This window comes from Lithobates pipiens, unplaced genomic scaffold (assembly GCF_037356315.1).
Source record: "Lithobates pipiens isolate NorthernLeopardFrog02 unplaced genomic scaffold, aLitPip1_a1.2 Scaffold_28, whole genome shotgun sequence".
In the NCBI taxonomy this organism is placed as follows: Eukaryota; Metazoa; Chordata; class Amphibia; order Anura; family Ranidae; genus Lithobates; species Lithobates pipiens.
In genome coordinates this window covers 150178607-150206062 of record NW_027507789.1, presented here as the reverse complement: position 1 = coordinate 150206062, position 27456 = coordinate 150178607, and the positions used below count along the sequence as shown (strand labels likewise).

General features: G+C 45.3%; 1 protein-coding gene across 1 annotated transcript in view; it reads right to left on the bottom strand.

Moving 5' to 3' along the window:
• Nucleotides 1-3101: 3101 nt before the first annotated feature.
• The window catches only part of LOC143934801 (proton channel OTOP2-like), an 82029-nt gene continuing 57674 nt past the window's right edge, over nt 3102-27456 (bottom strand). Inside the window, exons 5-6 of the mRNA XM_077458425.1 lie at nt 9833-10692; nt 3102-4153 (exon numbers count right to left, since the gene is read on the bottom strand). Coding sequence (XP_077314551.1) covers nt 3983-4153; nt 9833-10692 — 1031 coding nt within the window. The 3' untranslated portion in view covers nt 3102-3982. The remainder of the gene's footprint in view (nt 4154-9832; nt 10693-27456) is intronic.

Genomic DNA, 27456 nt, shown 5'->3' with positions numbered 1-27456 from the left:
TGTCTACTTTCTAAAATGGGGTCATTTGGGGGGGGGGGTTTGTGCCATCTTGGCATTTTATGGCCTTCAAAACTGTAACGCCCTTAGAAAGCCTGAAGGCGGTGCTTGGTTTTTGGGGCCCCGTACGCGGCTAGGCTCCCAAAAAGTCCCACATATGTGGTATCCCCGTACTCAGGAGAAGCAGCAGAATTTATTTTGGGGTGTCATTTCACATATGCCCATGGCATGCGTGAGCAATATATCATTTAGTGACAACTTTGTGAAAAAAAAAAAAAGTTTGTAATTTTCCCGCAACTTGTGGCAAAATATAAAATATTCCATGGACTCAACATGCCTCTCAGCAAATAGCTTGGGGTGTCTACTTTCTAAAATGGGGTCATTTGTGGGGGTTTTGTGCCATCTTGGCATTTTATGGCCTTCAAAACTGTAATAGGTAGTGAGAAGTGAACTCAAAAAATTACGCCCTTAGAAAGCCTGAAGGCGGTGCTTGGTTTTCGGGGCCCCGTACGCGGCTAGGCTCCCAAAAAGTCCCACATATGTGGTATCCCCGTACTCAGGAGAAGCAGCAGAATTTATTTTGGGGTGTCATTTCACATATGCCCATGGCATGCATGAGCAATATATCATTTAGTGACAACTTTGTGAAAAAAAAAAAAAAAAAAAAAAAGTTTGTAATTTTCCCGCAACTTGTGGCAAAATATAAAATATTCCATGGACTCAACATGCCTCTCAGCAAATAGCTTGGGGTGTCTACTTTCTAAAATGGGGTCATTTGTGGGGGTTTTGTGCCATCTTGGCATTTTATGGCCTTCAAAACTGTAATAGGTAGTGAGGCGTGAAATCAAAAATTTACGCCCTTAGAAAGCCTGAAGGCGGTGCTTGGTTTTCGGGGCCCTGTACGCGGCTAGGCTCCCAAAAAGTCCCACATATGTGGTATCCCCGTACTCAGGAGAAGCAGCAGAATTTATTTTGGGGTGTCATTTCACATACGCCCATAGCATGTGTGAGCAATATATCATTTAGTGACAACTTTGTGTAAAAAAAAAAAAAAAATTTTTTTTTTGTCATTATTCAATCGCTTGAGGCAAAAAAATAAAATATTCAATGGGCTCAACATGCCTCTTATCAATTTCCTTAGGGGGTCTACTTTCCAAAATGGGGTCATTTGGGGGGGTTTTGTACTGCCCTGTCATTTTAGCACCTCAAGAAATGAGATAGGCAGTCGTAAACTAAAAGCTGCGTAAATTCCAGAAAACGTACCTTAGTTTGTAGATGTGACAACTTTTGCGCAAACCAATAAATATACAATTATTGACTTTTTTTTTACCAAAGACATGTGGCTGAATACATTTTGTCCTAAATGTATGACTAAAATTGAGTTTATTGGATTTTTCTAATAACAAAAAGTAGAAAATATCATTTTTTTTCAAAATTTGCGGTCTTTTTACGTTTATATCGCAAAAAATAAAAATCGCAGAGGCAATCAAATACCATCAAAAGAAAGCTCTATTTGTGGGAAGAAAAGGACGCAAATTTTGTTTGGGTACAACATTGCATGACCGCGCAATTACCAGTTAAAGCAGCGCAGTGCCAAAGTGTAAAAAGACCTCTGGTCATTTACCAGCAAAATGGTCCGGTCTGAAAGTGGTTAAAACAGAAAAATTGACAAGTCTTTACCAAGTCTTTATCTACAATATGTGGCACTGTTTTCAGTATTTGCTCAGGTATAGCGACCTGTGTTTTATTGAGCCTGCAAATAGGCAAGATTTTAAAACCCAACTCCGGGCAAAAAAAAAGTTTTCTTATGCAATGGGGCTGTGCCCCCACTGCATGGGTCAACTGCTGGTTTGTAAAGAGTGAATAGCAATCTGCGCAATCTTGTGAAATAATGTGGAGTAAAAAATTTTTGGGAATAAATTGGACTTGACTTCTTCAGTAGGGGTGACAATCTACTGAAGACGTCAATGCTTTGACGATACACGTCTAGGGGACGGAGCCTATGTATTGACGTTACCTCGAGGCCATCCTGAGACCTATTGTGTCTGAAATGTGTTTTCAGCTTGCACAGCTTACAGTGCCATCTTTGTGAGTTTTATACCGTACCTTTTTATATTAAACATTTTAAATGGAAAGCACTAGATTCTGCCTTCCTTTTTCTTTCTTTTTTTTGCATATCCATATCTGGGGAGATGATCAGGGTTTATATGCCATGGGAGTAAGTGATTATTATTGAGGTTTTTATATAGCACAGCACTGTATTGATCAACTGCTGGTTTGGTCTAGGGGTGGGGAAAAAGCTTAGTCACCCGATCCTTCGTTCCACTGGAAAATGGAACTCCTCCATGGTCCAGCGGTGGATTGTTCCTGGTCTGTGGAGCCTGCTCGTGGCTTGACAACAACAGGAACAGTCCACAATTCCAGACCTCTGGAGCACGGGGTCCTGGACCAGTCTTGTGCTGGGAGAATTAGGTAAGTAAATCTCCTTTCTTCTCTAGGCAAATATGAGAAGTTGACCCATGCAGTGCAGACACAGTCCCACTGCATTGGAACTTTCCCCAGAGCTGGTCTTTAACCTTCTCTGGAGGGTTATTAACTTAGCTGTCCAACACCACTTAATATTTGTAGTAAAATAAGGAATCTTGACAAATCTATTTTACTGAAAAGTTATGGTTCATTTAAAAGAGAAAAAAAAGTTTAAAATGCAGTTACAATGCCCATTGAATTTATATAAAATCCTCCCATTTTCTGTGCATTTAACTCATCTGCCAACATTCAATGTGCACTATGGTTGTTTTACATTGAAGTTACACAATGTCAAATTTATTACTACTACTTTTGAAAAGCTCAAATTAATTTTCTTACAAAGGCTAAATGCAACCTGTCCTCTTCTGAGCTATAATCTGCCTATAAAGGTTTCCTATTGAATGAATCAAGTCATCTTCCAGAATCACCAACAGTCACTAGCTCTCTGCTCAGGGAGCCCTGAGAACCAAGCCATCAGCAGTGTTTGATCACTTGGTTCTCTATCTTTTATCCAGTGGGGGGCCGATGCTGGCAAGTATGAAAAAAAAAAAAAGAAGAAGAAGATTCCATACTTCTCTTTTGAATAAAATTCTTTATTTCAAGGTGTTTTAGTACATATACTCAATAAAAAGGTAAACCATAACAGATAACTTTAAAAAGCAAGGACTGTTGTCTCAAAGACGTACATACTCTTACATAGTGCAATAATTGTTTTTGTAATAAATTAGTGAGGGTTAGAGGCCCTCTATTAAACTATATACAACTTATTACAATATATAAAACATAATGACTAATATTCTATATAAACCTTCAAATAAAAAAAAAATGACTATACTGTATAAAAACCATTTAATTTCAGTACACATTACTTTATAAAAACCTGAGTTGTGAGTTGCATAAAGTATGCAAAAAAAAATCTATTTTTTCCCCAATATTCCACCGTGTTAAACATTCTAGGCACTGAAATTGATGTTACATTTAACATTTGAGTAATTGTGGAAAATCAAACCTTCTTCTAACTATTAATCATTGATCCTATTGTTACATTACAACAAAGTCTCAATTTAGTAGGACTATTCTAAATATAGTCACAGTGTCTATGGGTAGTACAATACTGAGTAATTAGGCAAAACATTTGTAGAGTACTACACTTTAAAACACTCCTCTGCTTTTGACCAATCCCACTGAAAGAGCTCACTGGTAAGGCCTATTAGAAGAATAGCTAGTTGAGACTACCGTGTTGCCAAAAAAAAATAAAAAATTGCTCTAGATCCATGACAACTCAATCTGTGACTCTAAAATACTTCAAACAAGGACCATTTATTTTTCACAAGCCCTTTCCATCTGAACACGTTTTTGCTCCTTTGAAACCTCAGTAAAGTCTTTTGGACATGCTGGTTATTCAAGTTGTTTGTACGGAGAAGTTGTATTCCAACCAGCAGAAAATATTGCAGACCTTCTAGGCCATGCTATATAGTTCCAGCAGACTGGCGGCAGCGTGCATCCGGTAAAAAATTCCAAAAGGAAGGCAAATATTGGTAATTATAGCCCACATAGAAAATCCATAAAAATTCACCTCCAGTCCTGTGTCAAATCTGATCCGAGCTCCAAAGGCTGGCATAATCCAGAACTGTAGGAAAATAATAGGTATGTCAATAAATAACTCAGCTCTATAGGCAATGCCTGCTATAAAAAGTCATATGGCAACATCATGATGGCAAGTCTGCACGTTTGTTCTCAAAGAATATTAGCACTGTAACAAACTAGGTGAATGAAAAAATAAACTATTCCTAATTGATAATGAATATACCCTAATGTATTCTTATCTCATTAACACATTCCTCTCTTGAAGGGAATGGTCTTCCATCTTTTGAGATGGTGGTGGTGATAGTGGAGAAATTAGTAGGATTACGCAGGAAAACTTTCCTAGAATACTTTCATCAGTATTTTTCCTTCACTGTAATGTGGAGGTGTACTGGGGATATTTTCCCTTGTCCCCATCACTACCATTCAAGAAATAGGGGGCCCTAGGGCAAGAAGGCACAGACCGCAATAAAAACATTGTTAGAAGCTCTAATCCTTCCCCTAACAGCAGGGCCGTCTTTAATATTGATTGGACCCTGGGAAAAAGTTTTCTTAGGCCCCCCCCCCCATGCAATTTCACTCTCCACCTTCTCTGAGACATAAAATAAATAGCAGCTAGACTTAAAATCAGTTTACTGTATCAGATCAGGCAGATCAGGCAGCAATTGCAATTGGTTGCCAGAGGTTACATCATATCATTACTGCTTACTGACTGGTTGCTAGATGTTACAGCACTCCTTAAGGCTCACTGATTAGTTGCTAGAGGTTACAGCACATTTCTCCTTGTTGATTGCCTGCTAGAGATTACTGTACAGTAATACTGCTCACAGGTTGCAATAGGTTACAGCACATCTTCTCCTCACTGCAGGGGGGCATGAAATACCTATGAATGCTGCCTTTATTTACATATCAATGCCATTGGCCTTAGCTATTTACATATGCATGTGACTGATATTTACATATGAATGCCAGTATTTACATGTAAACACAGGTCTGCAGGTGAGTCATCTGTAAACAACAGATAAGTAAATAAGGCAGAGCTGGGCAGCATTAGTAGCAGCACAGGACTAAAACTTCAAGAGACAAGGGAATGTAAACTGGGATAGTTGGCAAGTATGAGGCAGCTGCTTTGGGCCCCTCAACAATGACAGGGCCCTGGGCAGCTGCCCCTTTTGCCCTGCCTTAAAGACGGCCCTGCCTAACAGTGTGTTTTTGGCACAGTTCTTATCAGAGAGGTTTTCTATTACCATGTGCCCCAATAGAAAATGAGGGGATCACTCTCCAATAGAGATACAGACAGTAAAGTCTTTAAATCAGAACTCCAGCCAAAAATAAGAAAAATGGATTAGGCTATAAAATAAAATACCAAATCCAGATTTGGTATGAAATCCAGGAATTCAGATTTAATCCAGGGATTTCCTAAACAGTGCTTTTCTTCTGTCACTAGATTTCCTGATGGCCAGCATCATTCAAGCCTCTCTTAACTTTAAGTCATCTGTCAGCAGGCTTCCCCACTGAGAGATGAATGTAAAGAAAATAATGCCAGCAATAGAAACATTTTTTTTAAATATGGCCACTCTGTTACATCACTTGGTGGCAGTGCCCACTTCTGACATCAGGTGATGTCATGTGATGTCAGAAGAGGTGGTGCCACCATGTGACATAACCAGGTGGCCCTGCCCCTTGCCTATATAAGAGCTGTCAAAGTGAGGGCAGACAGCAGGTGGCCTCCTAGGAGGCAAAGCGCTTTTTGGCATTTTTCGAGTCAGCGGGCATCGTAAAGGACATAGAGGGACACAATTTTTTATTCTAATAAAGCATTTATCAAAAACAGTTTCCTGTTTTTGACAGGATCTGGGGGCCCCCTTGTAAATGATGAGCCTCCACCCACAGACCTTGCTAACCATAGGCCAGGGTTGTCGGGAAGAGGCCCTTGTCTCCATCAACATGGGGGCAAATGCTTCAGGGTGGGGGGTGCAGCACCCACCCCCCCCCCCCCCCCAATGTTGAGAGCATGTGGTCTGGTATGGTTCAGGAGGGGCGGAAGCGTTCGCTCGTCCCCTTTCCTGACCTGCCAGGCTGCATGCTTGGATAGGGGTCTGGTGTGGATTTTATGGAGGACCCCACAGCGGTTTTTTCATTTTGTCATGAGGATCCCCTTAAAATCCATACCAGACCCGGAGGGCCTGGTAGGGACCCTACACCATTTTTTTAAACATTTTTCTATTACCGGGCAATTGCGGGAATTCTTTATGTATTCATCTCTCAGTGGGATGGTTGTTAAGGATGTAGGTGGCTGGCTTCCTGGCCCACTGCTTAACAACCAGCTATTTCTTCACACAGAATTCAAATTGGTCAATTATTTTTTGACTGATACGAATTCTAATTGTTCTGAAAAGTTGGAATTCGTTAGAAAATGTATAAATTAAACCAATTTTAATGACAACTCAATTTAATGAGAACTAAATTAAATTCTGAAACCAAACTAAATTAATTCCATAATGAAACAAAATGAAATTAGTAACAAAACAAATCTATCCAAAATTAAACAAATTTGTCCGTTCTGCAGATGTCTAATTACAACAGTTTTTTCTTTTGGGATAAAGGTTTTACTTTAATAAAAGCTAACATTTGTAAGCACCTCTATCAGTGGTAAATGGTTTGTCTGAACACTCACTGCTACATTTGCAGGAGAGTTTGTTCTGTTGAAAAACAATAGTCTAATTGGCAGGCTCACCAGGTGAAAATAAAGGAAAGAAGGCCTAAAAAAAGAAAACAAACAAAGGCAGCCATCACATCTAAGAATTGGTAAGCTGCAATACAATAAATGTTTGCTTTTGGGGTTAACACTACTTAAAAGTGGTTGTAAACACACACAAAAAAACAAAACAAACACAAAAGGCATAATGAGCATACTAGCTCATTATGAAATACTCACCTTCGATCGAAGCCCCTGCAGAGGTCCCGGCACACTGCTCTGCCTGGTGACATGTCTCCCAGAGTTATTTCCAGGTATCGTGGGCTTTGGTAAGAAAATTCCCAATAAAACGTATATTGATTGGTTTGTGCAAAAGTTATTGCGTCTGCAAACTATGGGATAGATGTATGGATTTATTTTTTATTTTTTTACACTATTAATGGCGGTGATCAGAGATTTTTAGTGGGACTGCAGTGGACAAATCTGACATTAAGTGACACTTTTTGGGTACCAGTGACACTAATATAGTGATCAGTGCTAAAAAAATGCACTGTCAATGTACAAATGATACTGGCAGGGAAGGGGTTAACATCAGGGGCGATCAAAAGCTTAAATGTGTTCCCTGGGAGTGCTTTGTAGCTGTGTTGGGGTTGCTCTGACTGGATGAAGACAGATTCATGTTCCTGCTTAACTGAAACTCAAGATCTCCATCTTCTCCCCTGTCACAAAGGCGATCTGCCTTGTTTATTTGCTCAGGAATGATGGGGGGGGGGGGGTCCAGCAGACATCGGGTCCACCATACCAAAGCATGCAGGTCAGGTGCATGCTTTGACCATTCATAGGACACCAATGCACTTCGACCCCGTAGTGCATTATGGGCCATTACGCGGCATTTGCCCCAAAATGTTCTAAATTCGGCGAACACCCCATGTTCTAGTCAAATTTATGTTTGACTAGAACATAAGGCTCCTCCCTACTCAAAATGGCCCCTTTTTGGAAAGTAGACCATCAAATGTATTTTGTAAGAGGCATGGGGAGTTTTTTGAAGTTGTATTTTCTTTTTACTTCTGCTACTACTGCTATAAAAACCTATCCGATAATGTTTAAAAATACATTTCTTCATGAATTTAGGCAAAAATGTATTCTGCTACAAATCCCAATAATCCCAATATTACTTGGTTTGCGTGAAAGTTATAATGTCTACAGACTATAGTGTATACACTGGAACATTTTTTTTTTTTATATTAGTGTAGCGCTGGTATTTTTAATACTGATGCTAGTATTTTTGTAAATTTAAGTTTGTCTGAAGCTGCAGTTTGGCTCAGACTAATTATGCTAAAGTTCTGGCTTCTGTACGAGTTTGGCTGGGTTGTGCTAATTTCCACTTGACCATGGTTGTCGCTGTCACCACCAGTAAGTGTTGGAAATGCAACAAGTAAATGTATTGGGTACTCCTTTTACTCAGAAACAGCCCGGTGGGAGTGGTCTACCCGCTGTGCATTCTGGGTAAGGGTACTTAAGGTACCAACGCCATTTTCTGGGGTTCATTTTTCCTGACCTCATGGCCCTCCTGGCCTGGAGTGTGTGCTGCTTTGATCAACGCCTCGGGGCCAGCTGGCCTGAGGCTCTGCAACTGAAGAGTAGGCCCAGAGGTTCTGGGGCCTACTGATCCAGAGATGATCCTGTGCTGTCTTGCCTGCGGGGAGAAGCCAAGCAACTGGAGGATCCAGGGGAGGACTTTTCTGAGGAGGACCGAGCAATAAGGCTGGTGCCTCATGGAGAAGCCTGGAGACTCAGTTGAAGGATGCATCCTGGGTTGTCTACCCCACAGTATCGTCGGGCCGGCTGAAAGAATCAGGTACTATGGGAAAACTCTTTAATTCTGCAACCAGAAGCCTATTGGGCCTTCCTGTGGCAGAGGATTGCATAACAAGATCGCTAAACTTATGAAGTCTGTGGCAGAAACTTTGTTTGAGCATCTCACCGACTGCTAGGTCAGTGAGAGGCCTATCCAGTGATTGCTAGATCCAGCTCTGTGTTGTTTACAGCTCTTTCATGAAAGATTGAGCCAATCAATGGGTCCCGGCGATCAATCATTGGCCGGGGACCCACTGATCGGCTTGTGCTGTGACAAATCACGGCACAGCCGGGGATAGCGGGCACGTGCCTTATCCAGAAGCAGCGATCATGTACCAGATACGTGATCCAGCGCACAGTGGCCTCCTTGCCACGGTAGATGTACATGGGGCGGTCCCTAAGCAGAGTGCGTGGGTAAATGGTTTCTTTCATGGCCTCTGTCCCCAGTGCGGTTTTGCAGCCATGGCATCTTTTTTAGTGTGATAATAAGACTAGCTAGGGAACTTGGGTAAGAGTTGTAGCAAGAGACATTTGGCCTGGGGGGTGCAGAAAGTATAAATCTAGTCTTTCCTAAAGGAATACAAAATGTTCACTTAGTAAAGTTGATACTGAAAACCCAATTATACAAGAAAAATGGCATTTTTGCATTGCACGTGATTGTCTAATGAAACTTCCTCTTAAAGTGGAGTTCCACCCAAAAATGGAACTTCCGCTTTAAGGGAGCTGACCCCCTTTTCAGAGGGTACCAGCTCCCACTTCCTCCCAGTGCACCGCGGCATCGGAAGGGAGATCACCTCTCCCCCCCCCCCCCCCCCCATCATCTGGGACACATCACAGGTTCCAGATGATTGCCCAGCCAGTCACGGCAGGCATTGCAGCTGGCGCATGCACAGTGGCTGCCCGGCTGTGAAACCACAGCTGGGTGCCCACAGTTACAATGCCAGCACCACAGAGAGGAGGGGGAGACAGATACAGGTAAATGTCCGATTATTAAAAGTCAGCAGCTGCAGTATTTGTAGCTGCTGACGTAATTTTTTTTTTTAAGCAACCTAACAAAGTGGAAGTTCTCAATTCCCTCAGTAAATCAGCAGGAAATAATTTCAAATCATGTTTCTATTACTGAAGGAAATTAGAGTTTATGGCTAGGATACAAAGACATAAATTACTTACTATAATATTACAGAGGAAGAGAAACAAGTAAAAGTCCTTCATAGTTTTCCTTTTCTTCAGATGGCTCTTAATGTTTCGTGCCAGAGTCTCCCTTCTCGACAGTCTTCGATTTCTTTGAAGGCTTGTTGGGGAAAATCTGTTTTCGTCCTCTTGCACGCTTCTACGTCTTATAGAATCATGTTGTTCCACAGGCATGGGGGAACTCTTTTTTGGATGATCTTTAAGTAAGTTGGTGGGGGGAAGACGATGCAGGCCTTCTATTATAAAAGCATTTTGAAGGGAGTGTTGAAGAATCATTAGTACAGAATAGGAAAATGTTAACCCACACATGAAGCCAAAGGGAACCGTGAATGCCATGGCTATAATAGAATAATAGGAAATTCCATATTGGCCTAATGTTGCCAACACAAGTAGAACAGTATCTAGGGTCCGACTTGGGTTCTTCTGATTGCACATGTTTCTCTTATCCAGCTTGAAAATGACAATTCCCACCATGTTGGCCAGACACATAAGAGAAAGACTGATCAAATGAAAAAAGTAGAAAGCAGTCAAAGATACCCAAAGTTTTTGAGCATTCTCTCTACCCACTTCATACAAGACAAACATTACTAGGCCTGTAATCAGAATGGCCAAACCAGAAAAAAGGCCCAGAAGCGGGATGTGTTTACGAACACCGGGCCCCAGTCCATGGTGGAATAAAGCATTTTCATCAATCTTGCGTCCAACATTCTTCCACATGATATAGATCATCGCTGCAGCAAAGAGGTTGTACTCGATATTAAAGGGGTACAGGTAAAGAAAAACTCTTTTGTTAATGCCACATTTATATGAGCATCCACAGCTGTTGTCTTCATCACCATCTGTTGAGAAAAGTAATATGGAATTATAAGACCATATAAGTCCATTTTCATATTGAAAACAGTTTAAGGGCAAAATTAACCCATAGAAAACTTACTTCCCTTCCTAACCCCATGACAGAAATGAATGAGTGGTTGTCTCTAGGACAGAAATAATCACTTACTACAGATTCTGATGTCAAACAATCACAAGTCCACAATAGCAAATATTAAATATTTAACCACTTCAGCTGCAGAAGGTTTTACCCCCTTCCTGACAAGGCCATTTTTTGCGATACTGCACTGTGTTGCTTTAGCTGACAGTTTTGCGTTCTTGCAACACGGTGTCCAAATAAAATTTTTCTTTTGGTGGTATTTGATCAACTCTGTGTTAAGATCAGAGGTCAGGCACAGGTATCAGAAACACTCATGGAACACTGTAGACCAAACAGCAATTAGCCAGTGCAGTAGCCCTGCTTAAATTGCCAGCTTGGCAACAACATAAGTGACAGGCACTTAAATGCACGTACGCACGCACGCATATGCACAACTGCTCGGTCGTTCCCCTCCAGCATGTGCACCTCAGAACTCCATTTGTAATATGATGAGCTCTTTCCTGACACTACCTATCATTTTTCTTAACCTCCCTGGCGGTATGATTCTGTCAGGAATTCTATTCCAAAAGCGGTACAATTCTTTTGCATGGAAATTTGGTGTTATGTATCATAGGCCTGCAATTCTTAGTAATTACTTTCTAAAACCTGACCAAACAAGGCTCTAGTAGACATCCCAGATGTGATAAAGTTTGAAACACAAAATCATGAATTATAATCTGATAAATAATATAATTTTATTCAATAATGTATTGCGAAATAATGAAATTTGTCAAACAAAGAAAATTCAATAAACATCCTGAGTGTGATAAATTTTGAAGCAAGGTACAGCACACAGTCCAACATCACAATCCGGACAATAGAACCGGCTTTCTTTTCTGACTTCTTTTCCCACTGCTATCTCTCTTTGAGCAGCAAACCACGCACATCCTGGTAGGTGCTGCCTTTTTTGCGGTTGGTGGTATGTAGTCCACAAAGTGACGACCTGTTAGGCGTTCTGGGTTGACAACGTCAACAGCATGTCGTCCAGGTCTGATCGCAGATCCTGATGGTGTCTGGTGTTCGAGGAAAATCTGCTCAGCCACCTTCCAGGTAAAATCGGCCTGAATAAGAGGCTTGCGACTCTGTGCTCTGTGTATAGGACATATGCGTTCCAAAAACATTGCTCCAGAAGATGCCGGAAAATCTTTTTATAATATTTTTTTGCTGCTTGCGCATATCCGGATAAAATGTCATTGCCTGATCGGCTCTGTCCACACCTCCCATAGTGCAATTATAGTCTATGACGACTTGCGGCTTCAGCACATCTTTCCCACGTTTGGTGTGGACCATGGCAGTGGAGGTATTGTACACCGTGCTCATGATACACACGTCCTTGTCTCGCCATCGCATTGCCATCAGCTTACCCTTCTGCCAGGCAACCATTTCTCCGGTTTTTAGATTTTTCCTGGAGAACAGAGATGGCATGTCACGTTGATTAGGCCTAACAGTACCATACGCATCGGTCTTGTTTTTTAGCAAAACCTCAAAAAGTTCCCGGAGACGTATAGAAGTTGTCCATGGTGACACAATATCCCTGGTTCAGCAATGGCTCCAGCAGTGTGAGGACTGATGTGGCCATCCCATAGCCGCTGTACCTGGGGTTGAACTTCGTGCCTTTACCGGTGTAAATGACCGAATTCCAGATGTACCCGGTGGATGACTCGCAGAGCATGTAGGACTTTATGCCAAATCTCGCTCTTTTGGATGCAATAAATTGTATCCAGCTCAGGCGTCCCTTGTAGGCTATCAAGCTTTCATCCACGCAGACGTCCCTTTCTGGCACGTAGGTCCGCTGGAAATTGCTCACAATAATTTGCGATACCTCCCAGATTTTTTTGAGTTTGGGTGCAGGATGCGTGGCCTCATCAAACTCTTCATTGTTCATGAAATGGAAATATTGCATGATGAGGGAAAAACTGTATTCGGACATCACGGTGCCAAAAAACGGAGTGGCCAGTAATTTATTGGTGGTCCAGTACCATTTCTGGAGCGGTTTCCCCACCACCCCCTGAAGAATAATAATGAGTCCCAGGAACTGCCAGATGTCCTCTTTGGTCACTGGTTCCCACTTTCTGCTTTGGGAAAACCTGGCAGGCAGCGTAGCGGATTGCTGTACCTGGTAGCGGTTTGTCTCTGTGACAATTTTTTCAATTACATCCTCAGTGAGAAATAATTGCAGGTATGCCAGAGGATTGTCACGTTCGACATCTACCTTCATCTTAGGTGATCCAGTGAAGGGGAATCTTGGCGGCGCTACCTGGTCTGTATCGCAGTCGATAGGGCACCAATTGCGCACATCGCTGAGGTCAGGTGCAGGATCATCATCGCTGTCACTTGTCAGATCCGTGTCAGTGTCAGATGACAAATCTCCCCACGACTCGCTATCGCTAATTTCTGCGAGCAACTCCGTGTCGCTACCGCTGTCACTCAGCTGGTCCAATGGCGATTTTGTAGCGAAGTGGTGCTTTTTTGATGCCATGTTATATTTTATTTTATTGGGGGCAAGGGGCTCTGTATAGTTTATCAGTCAGATAGAGATGATACAGTGTAATCCTCTCAGATTACAATGTATCACCTCTATTTATGTGTTTGTGTTGTGTTCACTTTTTGAAATTCCCGCCCAGTTCCGCTCCCGTGCGCCGCTGCTGCTCGCAGAGAATGGAACCAGGAATTTAGGATGGCGTGATCTCGCCGGCGATCGCGTCGGCGATCACAGGGGAGGACACGGAGGACAGCAGAGAACATCGCTGGAGCGCCGGGAGAAGGTAAGATCTCCGCTCGTCGCTCTGCAATGTTACCCCACGCGTGACTCGGGGTTACCGATAATACAAGAAAAAACCAAACCCGAGTCACGCTCGGGGATACTACCAGGGAGGTTAAGTCCCTAAAGTGCAAGCATGACCCCATTTTGGATAGCAAATACCCCATTTTTTTTTTCTCTGAAAGGCATAGTTTTCTAGTCTTTTGAAAATTTGATTTTTTTGCCACAAGTTTTTGGAAAATTCAAGAAAGAATATGAAAGTGTATATTTTTTACAAGTTGTAAATAGAGATGGGCTGAATAGTCTCTGGCTGGGGTCGCACCAGAACTCTAACATTACCAAGGTTCGGACCCGACCCCATTGAAGTCTATGGAATCTTACATAGTCAGGTTGAAAAAAAAAAAAAAAACAAGTCCTTCTAGTTCAACCAAATCATACAATCTCATATACACAATCCTTCACCCACAGTTGTTCCAGAGGAAGGCGAAAAACCCCAGCAAAGCCTGATCCAATATGCTACAGCAGGGGAAAAAAATCCTTCCTGATCCCCTGAGAGGCAATCGGATTTTCCCTGGATCAACTTTACCCATGAAGGTTACTACCCAGTTATATTATAAATTTGAAAAATCAAAAGTCCCCATTTTGAGGGCTTATATGCAAGTTATTGGCAATCAACAGGGTATGGGGGCCCGTGTAGTGTCCTGGGGGACATCATTTTTATAGGAGAAGTGATTTTAATGATGCTTAAAAATTGAATAAAAATGAAAAATTCCTCTAGACATAGTGCGGCTTTCTTTAGTCTGCCTGTAAAGTGGTGCATCTGCACCATGTATCGAACTTGCTGCAGCAAAACTGACATTTCTAAAAATAAAAAAAAGTTCCATTTAAATTGCTGGCAATAAAAAAATGCTGTGGGGTGCCCCCTAATCCATAACCCACAAATTTGCTTGTTCACGGAACGGGTGATGTTTGTTATGATTTATAGCTCGGCCCGAACTGTTCACCCAACAGTAGTTGTCAATAATATACTTCATAACACTCAGTATAGTCACTTACACCTCAAACCACATTCTGCTACTCCTCCCAAGTATCAGGATACCATATATGTGAGACTTTTCAACAGCCTGGCTACACAAAGAGGCTCAATATCCAAGGAGCACCTTGAAGCTTTCTTGGAATATTATTTAGGCATCTAATTTCTGAACAATCTTTCATATTTTTTGAGGCCCTGGCACACCAGGGCAGTAAAAACACCCACAAAATTACCACATTTGAGACTAGGGTATTTTTAAGAGGCGTCATGGGAAATCTTTTAAAGATTTCATTTTTAGCCATACATTTTTGGAAAACGTGGAAAGAAAATGGCAACACTGGGGACTGGTGATTGGGGATACTGGCTGCACTCGTCTGGTGACACTGTACTGCTGTGGCCAGAGGCAATGGTTGGCGGCACTGACATACAGGGATGTCAGAGCAGCCAGGCATTGTACATGATCATTGCCACAGCAGAACAATTTCACCACTGACACTACACTGCTCTGGTGACAGTATGTAAGAAAATATATATATATATATACGGTCTACATACTACTATATACTGCAATGGCTATTGATCACTCGCTGGTCATCTCTCCCCTCGACTACTGCAACTCCCTTCTCATTAGCTTACCTTTACATAGGCTAACCCCCCTTCAGTCCATCATGAATGCTGTTGCCAGACTCCTCCACCTTACCAATCTTTCCGTGACTGCTACCCCTTGTCTGTCAATCCCTCCACTGGCTTCCACTCACCCAACAAATAAATTGAAAATACTAACAACTTACAAAGCTATCTACAACTCTGCACCCAGCTACATCACTGACCTGGTTTCATAATACCAACCCAATCGTTCTCTTCATTCCTCCCAAGACCTCCTGCTCTTGCTCCTTTGTCACCTTCTTCCATACTTGCCTCCAGGACTTTTACAGAGCCTCTCACATCCCATGAAACTACCTACCCCAATCTTTCTGATTGTCTAAAAGCAAACAGAGTTTGAGATGATCTCTGAAAACCTTCCGCTCAGAGACGTCTATCCTGCCCACAGCTAACTGTACGTTGATTTGTACTTTTGAGGTGTCTGACTAAACCTTGTTTTTAATGTAAATTGTTAAACAGGTCAGTTCAGTTTTGCTGCAGGTTATCTGGTAAGAGAGCTGGGAATGTAGGTGTTTTTCTAACACAGTGCAGCAGCTTAGAGCAACCTGCTGTGGTCCTACACACTTCCTTTGTCTCTTGTGTGGTTGGAATGAAAAAGTTGGTCAGGGGGTATATCAGCTATTCAGAAAACCCCTTGTTTTTTATCACTGAAGACAAGGCATTCCCTAATTGGACAAGGTAAAGAGGTGGACAAACAACATCACGTTACCTACATGCTGCATAATGTGAGCAACTACCTCTTCAGGAGCCACTGGCAATAGGGATGAGCCAGGTGTTCGATTCGAACCCATGTTTGAATCGAACATCGGCCGTTCATCGAAACCAGAACTTTGTGGGCCGTTTGCATCAAATTCGTGTGATACGAACGGCCCACAATGCACTGCGCCAGTCAGAGTGCATTGCTGGCTGATGATTGGCCAAGCATGCACTGTGACCCCACATGCTTGGCCAATCAAAGCGCCAGGCAGCAAGGAGAGCCATAATTGGCCACAGGTTGGATGTTGCATGCATTGTGGTCCTGTCCCAACATCAGCTTTTGGGCATCATAACAGCTTCCCCCCCAATCCTGCCCTGGCAATCTTAAACCCAGGGATTGATCATTTTCCACCTCTATATCGTGCAGTAACCACACATTTTTTTTGATTGCAGCATGTACTATTATCATGAGTAGTGATGGACGAACTTCCGACGGGACGTTTCGCGAACGCGAAATGCGAACGGACCCAAACGTTCGCGAAACAGAACGTTCGCCGCGGGCCCCATTGACTTCAATGGGAGGCGAACTTTGCAAACCTTCATGTCGAATTTGCGGCCACGTGGTAATTATTAGGGGGTAAAACGTAGTCCCACCATCTGGACAATGACATAATACATGTATGAGGTGAATTTGGGATCGATAACTACAAGCATTTTTATTTTATTTGGGAAATTGTTCTAACAATTCAGGACTATGGAGCTAATGAAGGCAATGGAGGAGAGGGAAGGTCAGGGACCAGGGTAGGCAAAGAAGAGGGTGCAGGAGATGATCACCAGCAGCGTGACATACCGGAATGACACATGCACCGTGATAGAGGCATCTGACAGCAGCACCGTAATACAGAGCACTGACAGCAGCACCGTGACATACAGCGCTGACAGCAGCACCGTGACATACAGCGCTGACAGCAGCACCGTGACATACAGCGCTGACAGCAGCACCGTGACATACAGCGCTGACAGCAGCACCGTGACATACAGCGCTGACAGCAGCACCGTGACATACAGCGCTGACAGCAGCACCGTGACATACAGCGCTGACAGCAGCACCGTGACATACAGCGCTGACAGCAGCACCGTGACATACAGCGCTGACAGCAGCACCGTGACATACAGCGCTGACAGCAGCACCGTGACATACAGCGCTGACAGCAGCACCGTGACATACAGCACTGACAGCAGCACCGTAAGCAGCCCCAGGAGGAAGTCAGCACAGCACAGGGATGGTGTGATCCCCTCATAATAAGAACCCCCAGGAGGAAGTCAGCACAGCACAGGGATAGTGTGATCCCTTCATAATAAGAACCCCCAGGAGGAAGTCAGCACAGCACAGGGATATCATAAGCAGCCCCAGTAGAAATATGACACCGCTCAACCTCTTCAAAGAGGAGGGTAGGGGCATATAGTACGGTGTGCTTTTTTGGGTCAAGGAAGTGAGCCAAATGAATTAAGAAGGTCTGTGTGCTTGATTAAAAAAATAGTTTATAGACATATACATGGTCTACTGGTCACATGTGTTGAATTCCTCCGAGATCCATGCCTCATTCATTTTTAGAAATGTGAGGTAGTTAACACTGTGGTGAGCTAGGCGAGTACGCTTATCGGTCACAATCCCCCCTGCTGCGCTGAACGTCCTTTCGGACAGGACACTGGATGAGGGGCAAGCCAACAGTTCGATTGCAAATTGGGCAAGCTCTGGCCAGAGGTCAAGCCTGCCCACCCAGTAGTCTAGGGGTTCATCACTCCTCAGAGCGTCCACATCGGCCGTTAACCCAATGTAGTCGGACACCTGACGGTCTAGGCGTTCCCTGATGCTGGATCCGGATGACACCTGTCGATGGGTCGGCTGAAAGAATGACCTCATATCCGAAGTCACCAACACATCTTCAAACCGGCCTCTTCTTGCAGGCGCTGTTGGATTGGTACCCGCAAATCCTTCTCTGGGAGTGGGAATTGCTCCTCTGCCAGCGCACGCAAAAGCAGAATGCAGCATTTCTCGAAGCAAGGCCTGGAAGTGCTGCATTCTGACAGCCCTCTGCGACGGCGGTAACATTTCCGCCATTTTGTGTTTGTACCGGGGGTCTAAGTACGTTGCCACCCAGTACTGGTCCTTGACCCTCATGCTTTTTATACGGGGGTCCCTATTAAAACACTGGAGCATGAAGGCCCCCATTTGCACTAAAGTGGAAGCGGTGTGGTGGCCTGGCTCCTGCTCATCATCCAGGATAATGTCGTCCTCTTCATTCTCCTCTCCCCATCCACGCACAACAGGGATCCCAGAAAGGTTTAAAGCATGCTCTTCTTGCTCCTGCTCATCCGCCCCGGCACCATCCTCCTCTGACTCCTCATCAGACTCCTGTTGTTGACTTGTCTCAGATAGAGTAGCCCCCCCTGGGAATTCATCCAGCATTGCGACTTCCTCATCTTCCCGCTCCTGCTCCTCCACAGCCTGATCAATGACACGACGCAATGCACGCTCCAGAAAGAAGGCATAAGGTACCATGTCACTGATGGCGCCATGGCTGCGACTGACCAGTTTGGTGATCTCCTCAAATGGCCGCAGAAGTCTGCATGTGTCGCGCATGAGCAGCCACTGGCGCGGTGAAAAAAAACCCAGCTCCCCAGAACCGTTTCTTTCGCAGAGTTCATACAGGTAGACGTTAACTGCACGTTTCTGCTGGAGCAGCCTATCAAGCATATAGAAGGTTGAGTTCCATCGCGTCGGGCAATCGCAAATAAGACGTCTGACCGGCAGATGGTGTCGCCGCTGAATGTCAGCAAGGCGAGCCATGGCCGTGTAAGATCTTCTGAAATGGGCCGAGATTTTCCTTGCCTGCCGCAAGATGTCCTGGACCCCAGGGTATTTGACAAGGAATCGCTGCACGACCAAGTTTAAGACGTGTGCCATGCACGGCACGTGCGTGATTTTGCCCTGTTTCAATGCGCTAAGCAGATTGGCACCGTTGTCACACACCACTTTACCAACTGTCAAATTGAGCGGTGTTAGCCACTCATCTGCCTGTGAACGCAAAGCTGAAAGGAGTGCCGGGCCAGTGTGGCTCTTTGCTTCCAGGCACAACAGACGCAGCACGGCATGGCAACGTCTCACCTGGCATGTGGAATAGGTTCTGGGGAGCTTGGGCGGTGCAGTGGAAGAGACGCTAGCAGCGGAAAAGGAGGAGGCAGCTGAGGAGGAGAGGGAGGAGGATGGAGTAGGAGGAGGAGAAGAAGAGTCAGGCCTGCATGCAATCCGTGGCGGTAAAACCAAATCTACACGGGTGCCACGGGTTACATGCTTGACGGCCGTCAGAAGGTTCACCCAGTGGGCAGTAAAACTGATATACCTTCCCTGCCCGTGTTTGCTAGACCACGTGTCTGTGGTCAGATGTATCTTGGCACCGACACTGTGTGCCAGAGATACATTCACTTGCCGCTGAACATGGCCATATAGCTCTGGGATGCCCTTCTCTGAGAAATACTTCCTTCCTGGGACCTTCCATTGTGGTGTTCCAATGGCCACAAATTTGCGAAAGGCCTCCGAGTCCACCAGTTTATATGGCAGTAGTTGGCGGGCTATGAGTTCTGACAAGCCAGCCGCCAACCGTTGGGCAAGAGGGTTATCCGGCATCATCATTTTTTTACGCTCAAACATTAGGCCCACGGAAGCCTGCCTTTTTGCAGAAAAATGTGAGCTTGGCGTGATGGAAGGTGGAGTGGAGGACAATTGTGAGGAGAGAGGAGAAGGAGAAGTAGAAGACGAGGCTGGACGGTGAGAGCCTGCAGTGTGGCTTTGTGTGTTCCGTTGCTCCCACTGGGCTCGGTGATGGCTGCTCATGTGCCTTCTTAAGGCGGTCGTCCCTAGGTGAGTATTGGGCTTACCGCGACTAACGCGTTGACTGCAAAGATTGCAGATGGCAACGCTATTGTCAGCAGCGGACACGTTAAAAAAAGCCCACACTGCGGAGCCATGTGCCGGTGTCCTGGGAGCGCCAGATGTGACCGTACATGGTCGATGACTCGCTCCTGATACATTTGCAGTCTGCTTTGTCCCTGCTGTGCAATGTAAGTCATTGCTGCTTCTCCTCCCTATCTGCTGGTCCATATCTCCCTCTGAACTCCCCTCCTCTTCCTCTCTTGTGGGCACCCACGTGACATCACTAGACACGTCATCATCAACGTCACCTTCCCCACCGCTATAAGTAGAGATCTCGGAGTAGGCAGCAACACCGGGGACCAACCTCCTCCTTGGGCTGATCTGGGTACTGGCGTCAGACTGCTGAGTAGCGCTTGTTGCTACCTCCTCTTCCTGATCCAATACCAAGAGTGGCTGCGCATCAGAAATGTCCTCTTGATATGGATCGGAAAATAATTCCAGTGACTCAAGCGGAAGGTATGTGGTGGTGGTGGTGGTGGTCGTGTTGTTGGTGGTAGTGTCTTTGGGGGTGCACATAGCAGAGAGTGAAGAAGAGGGTGCAGATCGAGAGGATGAGGAGGGTGCAGAAGAGTAAGGCTGAGCGAGCCACTCAACCAAGTCTGGTGCATCCTTTAAAGTAATTGAACGCACCTTCTGCAACTTCCCACTTTGGCTCAAGCCTGTTGCTCCTGCCCTACCCCTACCACCCCTGCGGAAGGGCCTGCCTCTTCCTCTGCATGTCATTTTTTAAATGACCCTGTGACAAAACTCTTAGTCCCTATACCGCTGAAGGACTGCTGCAGTATAGGTGAGCGGTCAGCAGTGGTGCACGTCAACCCTATCTATTGTGGACCTATAGCGGTCCTTACAGAACAGCAGACTGTACCGCACTCAAGCCTATGTACCGTAGCACCCTATACCAAGTTACCAGTCCTTATAAGAACTTTTGTGGAACAAGCAGGTTGTGTGTTAGTGATTAGCAGACTGTACGTCAGTCCCTATACCGCTGAAGGACTGCTGCAGTATAGGGCAGCGGTCAGCAGTGGTGCACGTCAACCCTATCTATTGTGGACCGATAGCGGTCCTTACAGAACAGCAGACTGTACCGCACTCAAGCCTATGTACCGTAGCACCCTATACCAAGTTACCAGTCCTTATAAGAACTTTTGTGGACCAAGCAGGTTGTGTATTAGTGTTTAGCAGACTGTACGTCAGTCCCTATACCGCTGAAGGACTGCTGCAGTATAGGGCAGCGGTCAGCAGTGGTGCACGTCAACCCTATCTATTGTGGACCGATAGCGGTCCTTACAGAACAGCAGACTGTACCGCACTCAAGCCTATGTACCGTAGCACCCTATACCAAGTTACCAGTCCTTATAAGAACTTTTGTGGAACAAGCAGGTTGTGTGTTAGTGATTAGCAGACTGTACGTCAGTCCCTATACCGCTGAAGGACTGCTGCAGTATAGGGCAGCGGTCAGCAGTGGTGCACGTCAACCCTATCTATTGTGGACCGATAGCGGTCCTTACAGAACAGCAGACTGTACCGCACTCAAGCCTATGTACCGTAGCACCCTATACCAAGTTACCAGTCCTTATAAGAACTTTTGTGGAACAAGCAGGTTGTGTGTTAGTGATTAGCAGACTGTACGTCAGTCCCTATACCGCTGAAGGACTGCTGCAGTATAGGTGAGCGGTCAGCAGTGGTGCACGTCAACCCTATCTATTGTGGACCTATAGCGGTCCTTACAGAACAGCAGACTGTACCGCACTCAAGCCTATGTACCGTAGCACCCTATACCAAGTTACCAGTCCTTATAAGAACTTTTGTGGACCAAGCAGGTTGTGTATTAGTGTTTAGCAGACTGTACGTCAGTCCCTATACCGCTGAAGGACTGCTGCAGTATAGGGCAGCGGTCAGCAGTGGTGCACGTCAACCCTATCTATTGTGGACCGATAGCGGTCCTTACAGAACAGCAGACTGTACCGCACTCAAGCCTATGTACCGTAGCACCCTATACCAAGTTACCAGTCCTTATAAGAACTTTTGTGGAACAAGCAGGTTGTGTGTTAGTGATTAGCAGACTGTACGTCAGTCCCTATACCGCTGAAGGACTGCTGCAGTATAGGGCAGCGGTCAGCAGTGGTGCACGTCAACCCTATCTATTGTGGACCGATAGCGGTCCTTACAGAACAGCAGACTGTACCGCACTCAAGCCTATGTACCGTAGCACCCTATACCAAGTTACCAGTCCTTATAAGAACTTTTGTGGAACAAGCAGGTTGTGTGTTAGTGATTAGCAGACTGTACGTCAGTCCCTATACCGCTGAAGGACTGCTGCAGTATAGGTGAGCGGTCAGCAGTGGTGCACGTCAACCCTATCTATTGTGGACCGATAGCGGTCCTTACAGAACAGCAGACTGTACCGCACTCAAGCCTATGTACCGTAGCACCCTATACCAAGTTACCAGTCCTTATAAGAACTTTTGTGGACCAAGCAGGTTGTGTATTAGTGTTTAGCAGACTGTACGTCAGTCCCTATACCGCTGAAGGACTGCTGCAGTATAGGGCAGCGGTCAGCAGTGGTGCACGTCAACCCTATCTATTGTGGACCGATAGCGGTCCTTACAGAACAGCAGACTGTACCGCACTCAAGCCTATGTACCGTAGCACCCTATACCAAGTTACCAGTCCTTATAAGAACTTTTGTGGACCAAGCAGGTTGTGTATTAGTGTTTAGCAGACTGTACGTCAGTCCCTATACCGCTGAAGGACTGCTGCAGTATAGGGCAGCGGTCAGCAGTGGTGCACGTCAACCCTATCTATTGTGGACCGATAGCGGTCCTTACAGAACAGCAGACTGTACCGCACTCAAGCCTATGTACCGTAGCACCCTATACCAAGTTACCAGTCCTTATAAGAACTTTTGTGGAACAAGCAGGTTGTGTGTTAGTGATTAGCAGACTGTACGTCAGTCCCTATACCGCTGAAGGACTGCTGCAGTATAGGGCAGCGGTCAGCAGTGGTGCACGTCAACCCTATCTATTGTGGACCGATAGCGGTCCTTACAGAACAGCAGACTGTACCGCACTCAAGCCTATGTACCGTAGCACCCTATACCAAGTTACCAGTCCTTATAAGAACTTTTGTGGAACAAGTGAGTTGTGAATGTTTAGCAGACTGCAGCAGAAGGGCAGCAGTCAAGTATAATATCCTTTCTATATTTGGAAGAAAGAATATTATACATGTACAAGCCTATTACTGTACCACTGATACCAGTCCTGAAAAGAACCTTTGTGGAACTAATAATAACAGCAAGTCTTTAAAATTACCCTCACTGCCTGACAACACTGCTTCCTTCCTGTCCCTATACAAATTGGCAAAAAAAGAGAACGATTAGTGGTTACTGGAACAGCTCTTTTGTGGACCTTGATAGTAACAGCTAATGATGATGATGATGATGATGATGATGAAAGACTAATCTGGCTGTCCCTGTAGCATACACCGTCCTTTCCCTTTCTCTAAACTAACAAAAGACACTCAGGCTGCTGCAAGAATCAGCAGCACAGCAAACCTATCAACACCTAACACCTATACCAGTCCTGAAAAGAACTTTTGTGTACCAAATAGCTAGTGGTTTATCTCTCCCTACTCCACACAGGAACCTGTCCCTATCGTAACAGAAGAAAGAATGTAAAATGGCCACCGGATCGGGTGTATTTATAGGTTAGGGGGAATGTACAAGTGTCCATGTGCTGTCATGTCTCAATTGGCTGTCCTGTATCACATGATAAACGTGTCACCAAAGGTTAAAGTTCTTGTATACATTAAACACGTAAGTCCGCCGCGGCGAACGACGGAAAAAGGCGTTCGAACGTGCGGACCGCGAATGTCGGAAATTCGCCGCGAAACGACCGCCGGGCGAACCGTTCGGCCATCACTAATCATGAGGCATTAGAAAGAGAATATGGCACCTAACCCGTCTGAAGTACTTGCCCTAGTACATCACATCAATGAACATCTGGTCTCTCCGATATCTGAAAAACATGCTAGATTAGTTGCTTCATGGAAGATTTGGGTTGGCTGGTATAAGTGTTTAGGCATTTGCCAGTTTCTTTGGATTTGCTGTTATTTTGACATTTTGGTGTTCCATGTATATTGCTTTACTTTACTCTGGAAGAGACTTCTTATACTGTGTGATGTACTTCATATGTTCCATGTAACACCTTTTAGGTGCTTTTGTTCTCCCTTTTCTTATATTGATAATCAATAAAAATCTAGAGTAAAAAATTAGAGTTACGCTTACCGGTAACGTCTTTTCCAGTAGTCTTTCAGGACAGCCACTATGAGAGATAGACTCCTCCTCTTCCTCTGGAAACACTGCGCCAGCCCATAAATTCTTACTTCCCCCTGCCGGACCTCAGTTTATATCGAGAATACCTCCGGCCAGCTGGGGAGACACAAGAACACATTAATAACATATTTATCAAATACCATTATCTTGCTGCGCTCTGGTCTTTTGTAAGACTCCCCCCAATCTTCGGGTGGGAACTAGGGCTGTCCTGAAAGACTACTGGAAAAGACGTTACCGGTAAGCGTAACTCTAATTTTCCCTAATCGTCTTTCAGGACAGCCACTATGAGAGGATAAGCGAGCACTTACCAGTTAGGGTGGGACTACAGCTTGCAAAACCTTTCGCCCAAAGGTCTGCTCACCTGCCGACACCAGATCCACTCTGTAGTGTTTTACGAAAGTGGAATAGCTGGACCATGTTGCTGCTCTGCAAATCTGCTCTGGCGTTGCTCCCGCTCTTTCTGCCTGGGAGGCTGCCATAGCTCTAGTGGAGTGTGCTTTAATACCCACTGGGATTTCTTTCCCTGCAACTAAATAAGCCTGCTCGATGGCTACTCTGAGCCACCTAGCAATAGTGCGCCGGGACGCTTTACAACCTTTTCTAGCCCCGCAAAACAAAACAAATAAGGAATCTGACCTTCTGAATGTCTTGGTCAGTTCCAGATAGTGTAGGATACATCTCCTAACATCCAAATAATGAAATTTGAGTTCCTTCTCACCGGAGGGATTGGGACAAAAAGAGGGCAAAACAATTTCCTGGCTTCTATGAAAGCTGGATGCCACTTTCGGCAAAAAGGCTGGATCGGTCTTTAAAACTATCCGATCCGGAAAAATAACGCAAAAGGGAGCCCTGACTGATAAGGCCTCCATCTCACTGACCCTCCTGGCAGTTGTTACTGCTACCAGAAACACTGTCTTCAGAGTAAGCTCTCTCAGAAAACACCCCTTTAAAGGCTCAAAGGGGGGTCCAGTTAAGCTCTGCAAAACTAAAGATAAATCCCATCTGGGAAAGGACAGACCCTGGACCGGTCTCTGTCTGGACAGGGCCCTAAAGAACCTGACTACCCATGGGTTGGCAGCCAAATGATCTTCTAAATAAACACTGAGGGCTGATACTTGACCCCTAAGGGTACTAATGGATAAGCCCTTATCTGCCCCACATTGTAAAAATTCCAACACTGCGGAGGAGCTCTGTACTGGGAAAGAGCTCTCTGCGCACCACTTGTTGAAACGCAACCAGACCTTTTCATAGATCTGGTGAGTTTCCTTCTTCCTACTGTCCAGGAGGGTAGAAACTAGTCTCTCTGAAAATCCTTTAGATTTTAATAAACCCTCCTCAGTAGCCAGGCCGCTAACTTCCACTGGCGTACCTGTGGGCAGAGGACTGGCCCCTGAGAGAGAGGAAATCGTCCCGAGGGGGCAAGAGTAGGGGAGGTTCTACCGCCAACTGCTTTAGCATTGAGAACCATGCTCTCTTGGGCCAATGTGGAGCCACCAGAATCAGAGATGTGCTTTCCATCTGAAACTTTCTCAGAACTGCTGGCAACAACACTGGAGGTGGGAAGGCATAGCAAGTTCTGAAGTGCCAATTCTGGCTCAAAGCGTCCACCCCTAAGGCTCCCTCTCCCCCTTTTAGGGAGAAAAAACAGGGGGTTTTTGCATTGTTTTTGGACGCGAACAGGTCCACCTCTGGAGACCCCCATCTCTTTATTATGAGATTGAAGACCTCCTGGTTGAGAACCCAATCGCCCTCCCTCAGCCTCTTTCGGCTGAGAAAGTCTGCTACCACGTTTTTCTCTCCCCTCAGGAAAACTGCTGAGAGTGAAAGGGTGTAGGTTTCGGCCCAGGACAGGATCTCTGTCGCTAAAGACAACAGGGCTCCGCTTCTCGTGCCACCCTGTTTGTTTAAATAGGCCACTACGGAAGAGTTGTCCGACCGCACCTGAATGTGGTGACCCCGGAGCTCTTTTTTGAAGAATCTGAGGGCTAGTCCCACTGCCCTTAATTCCTTCCAGTTGGACGATCGAGTCAACTCGCCGTCCTCCCAAGTGCCCTGGGCTAGAAGGGAACCCAAATGTGCCCCCCAACCTTTTCCACTTGCATCTGTGGTTACTACCCGAGAAACCGGGATGAGCCACAGACGCCCTTGCGACAGATTTGTCATTTTCCTCCACCACCAGAGGGATCTCTTTACCTGGTGTGGAATATGTACTAGGGTGTCTAGAGCCTCCTGACTGTGGTCCCACACCCCTAGGATGAAGGTCTGTAGGGGACGAAAATGTAGCCCTGCCCACTGCACTGCTGGGAGGGTAGATGTAAGGAGACCCAGTACTGACATCAGAACCCTTATGGAAACCAGCTGGTTGCTCTGAAGAGAGGCCACCGCTCTGTCCAGTTTTTGTACCTTTTCTCTTGGTAGAAAAACTCTCAACAGTGTTGAGTCCAACAGAAAACCTAGATAGGAGATCTGTTGTGAGGGGATCAGGCTGGACTTTTCCAAGTTCAGAAGCCACCCCAGGTCTGTAAGGACCCCTTTGGTTAGATCGAGATCCTTGACCAACTGTGTTGGGGATGCTGCAAATAAAAGCAGGTTGTCCAGGTAGGCTATTATACATATCCCCTGGAGCCGAAGAAAGGCCATGGCTTCTGCCAGGATCTTGGTAAAAATGCGGGGTGCAGAGGATAGCCCGAATGGCAGGGCCTGAAACTGAAAGTGTCCTGTTTCTCCCCCTAAATCTATGGCAAGGCGTAGAAAACTCTGCGAGGCTTCCGCTATAGGGATGTGTAAATACGCGTCCCTTAGGTCCAGAGATACCATGAAACAGTTGCGGGGCAGAAGCGCCTTTACTGAAAAGATCAATTCCATGCGGAATCTCTTGTATGTCACTGAAGCATTCAGAGGCTTTAAGTTCAGAATCAACCTGAACTTCCCTGAGGGTTTTTTCACTACGAAGATGTGAGAATAAAACCACCTTCCCTCTTCTGCTTTTGGGACCCTGAGAATAACATCCTGATTCTCCCCGTTCTGCCCGACATGCGGACGGACTCAGCAGAGGCATCTGCTATGTAAGTGATCCCTCGCAGCATAGTAGGGAAGGATGACAGAATGGTTTCCTTATCTGTGCCTGCCTCAATATGTTGTTGGATCTGTGAG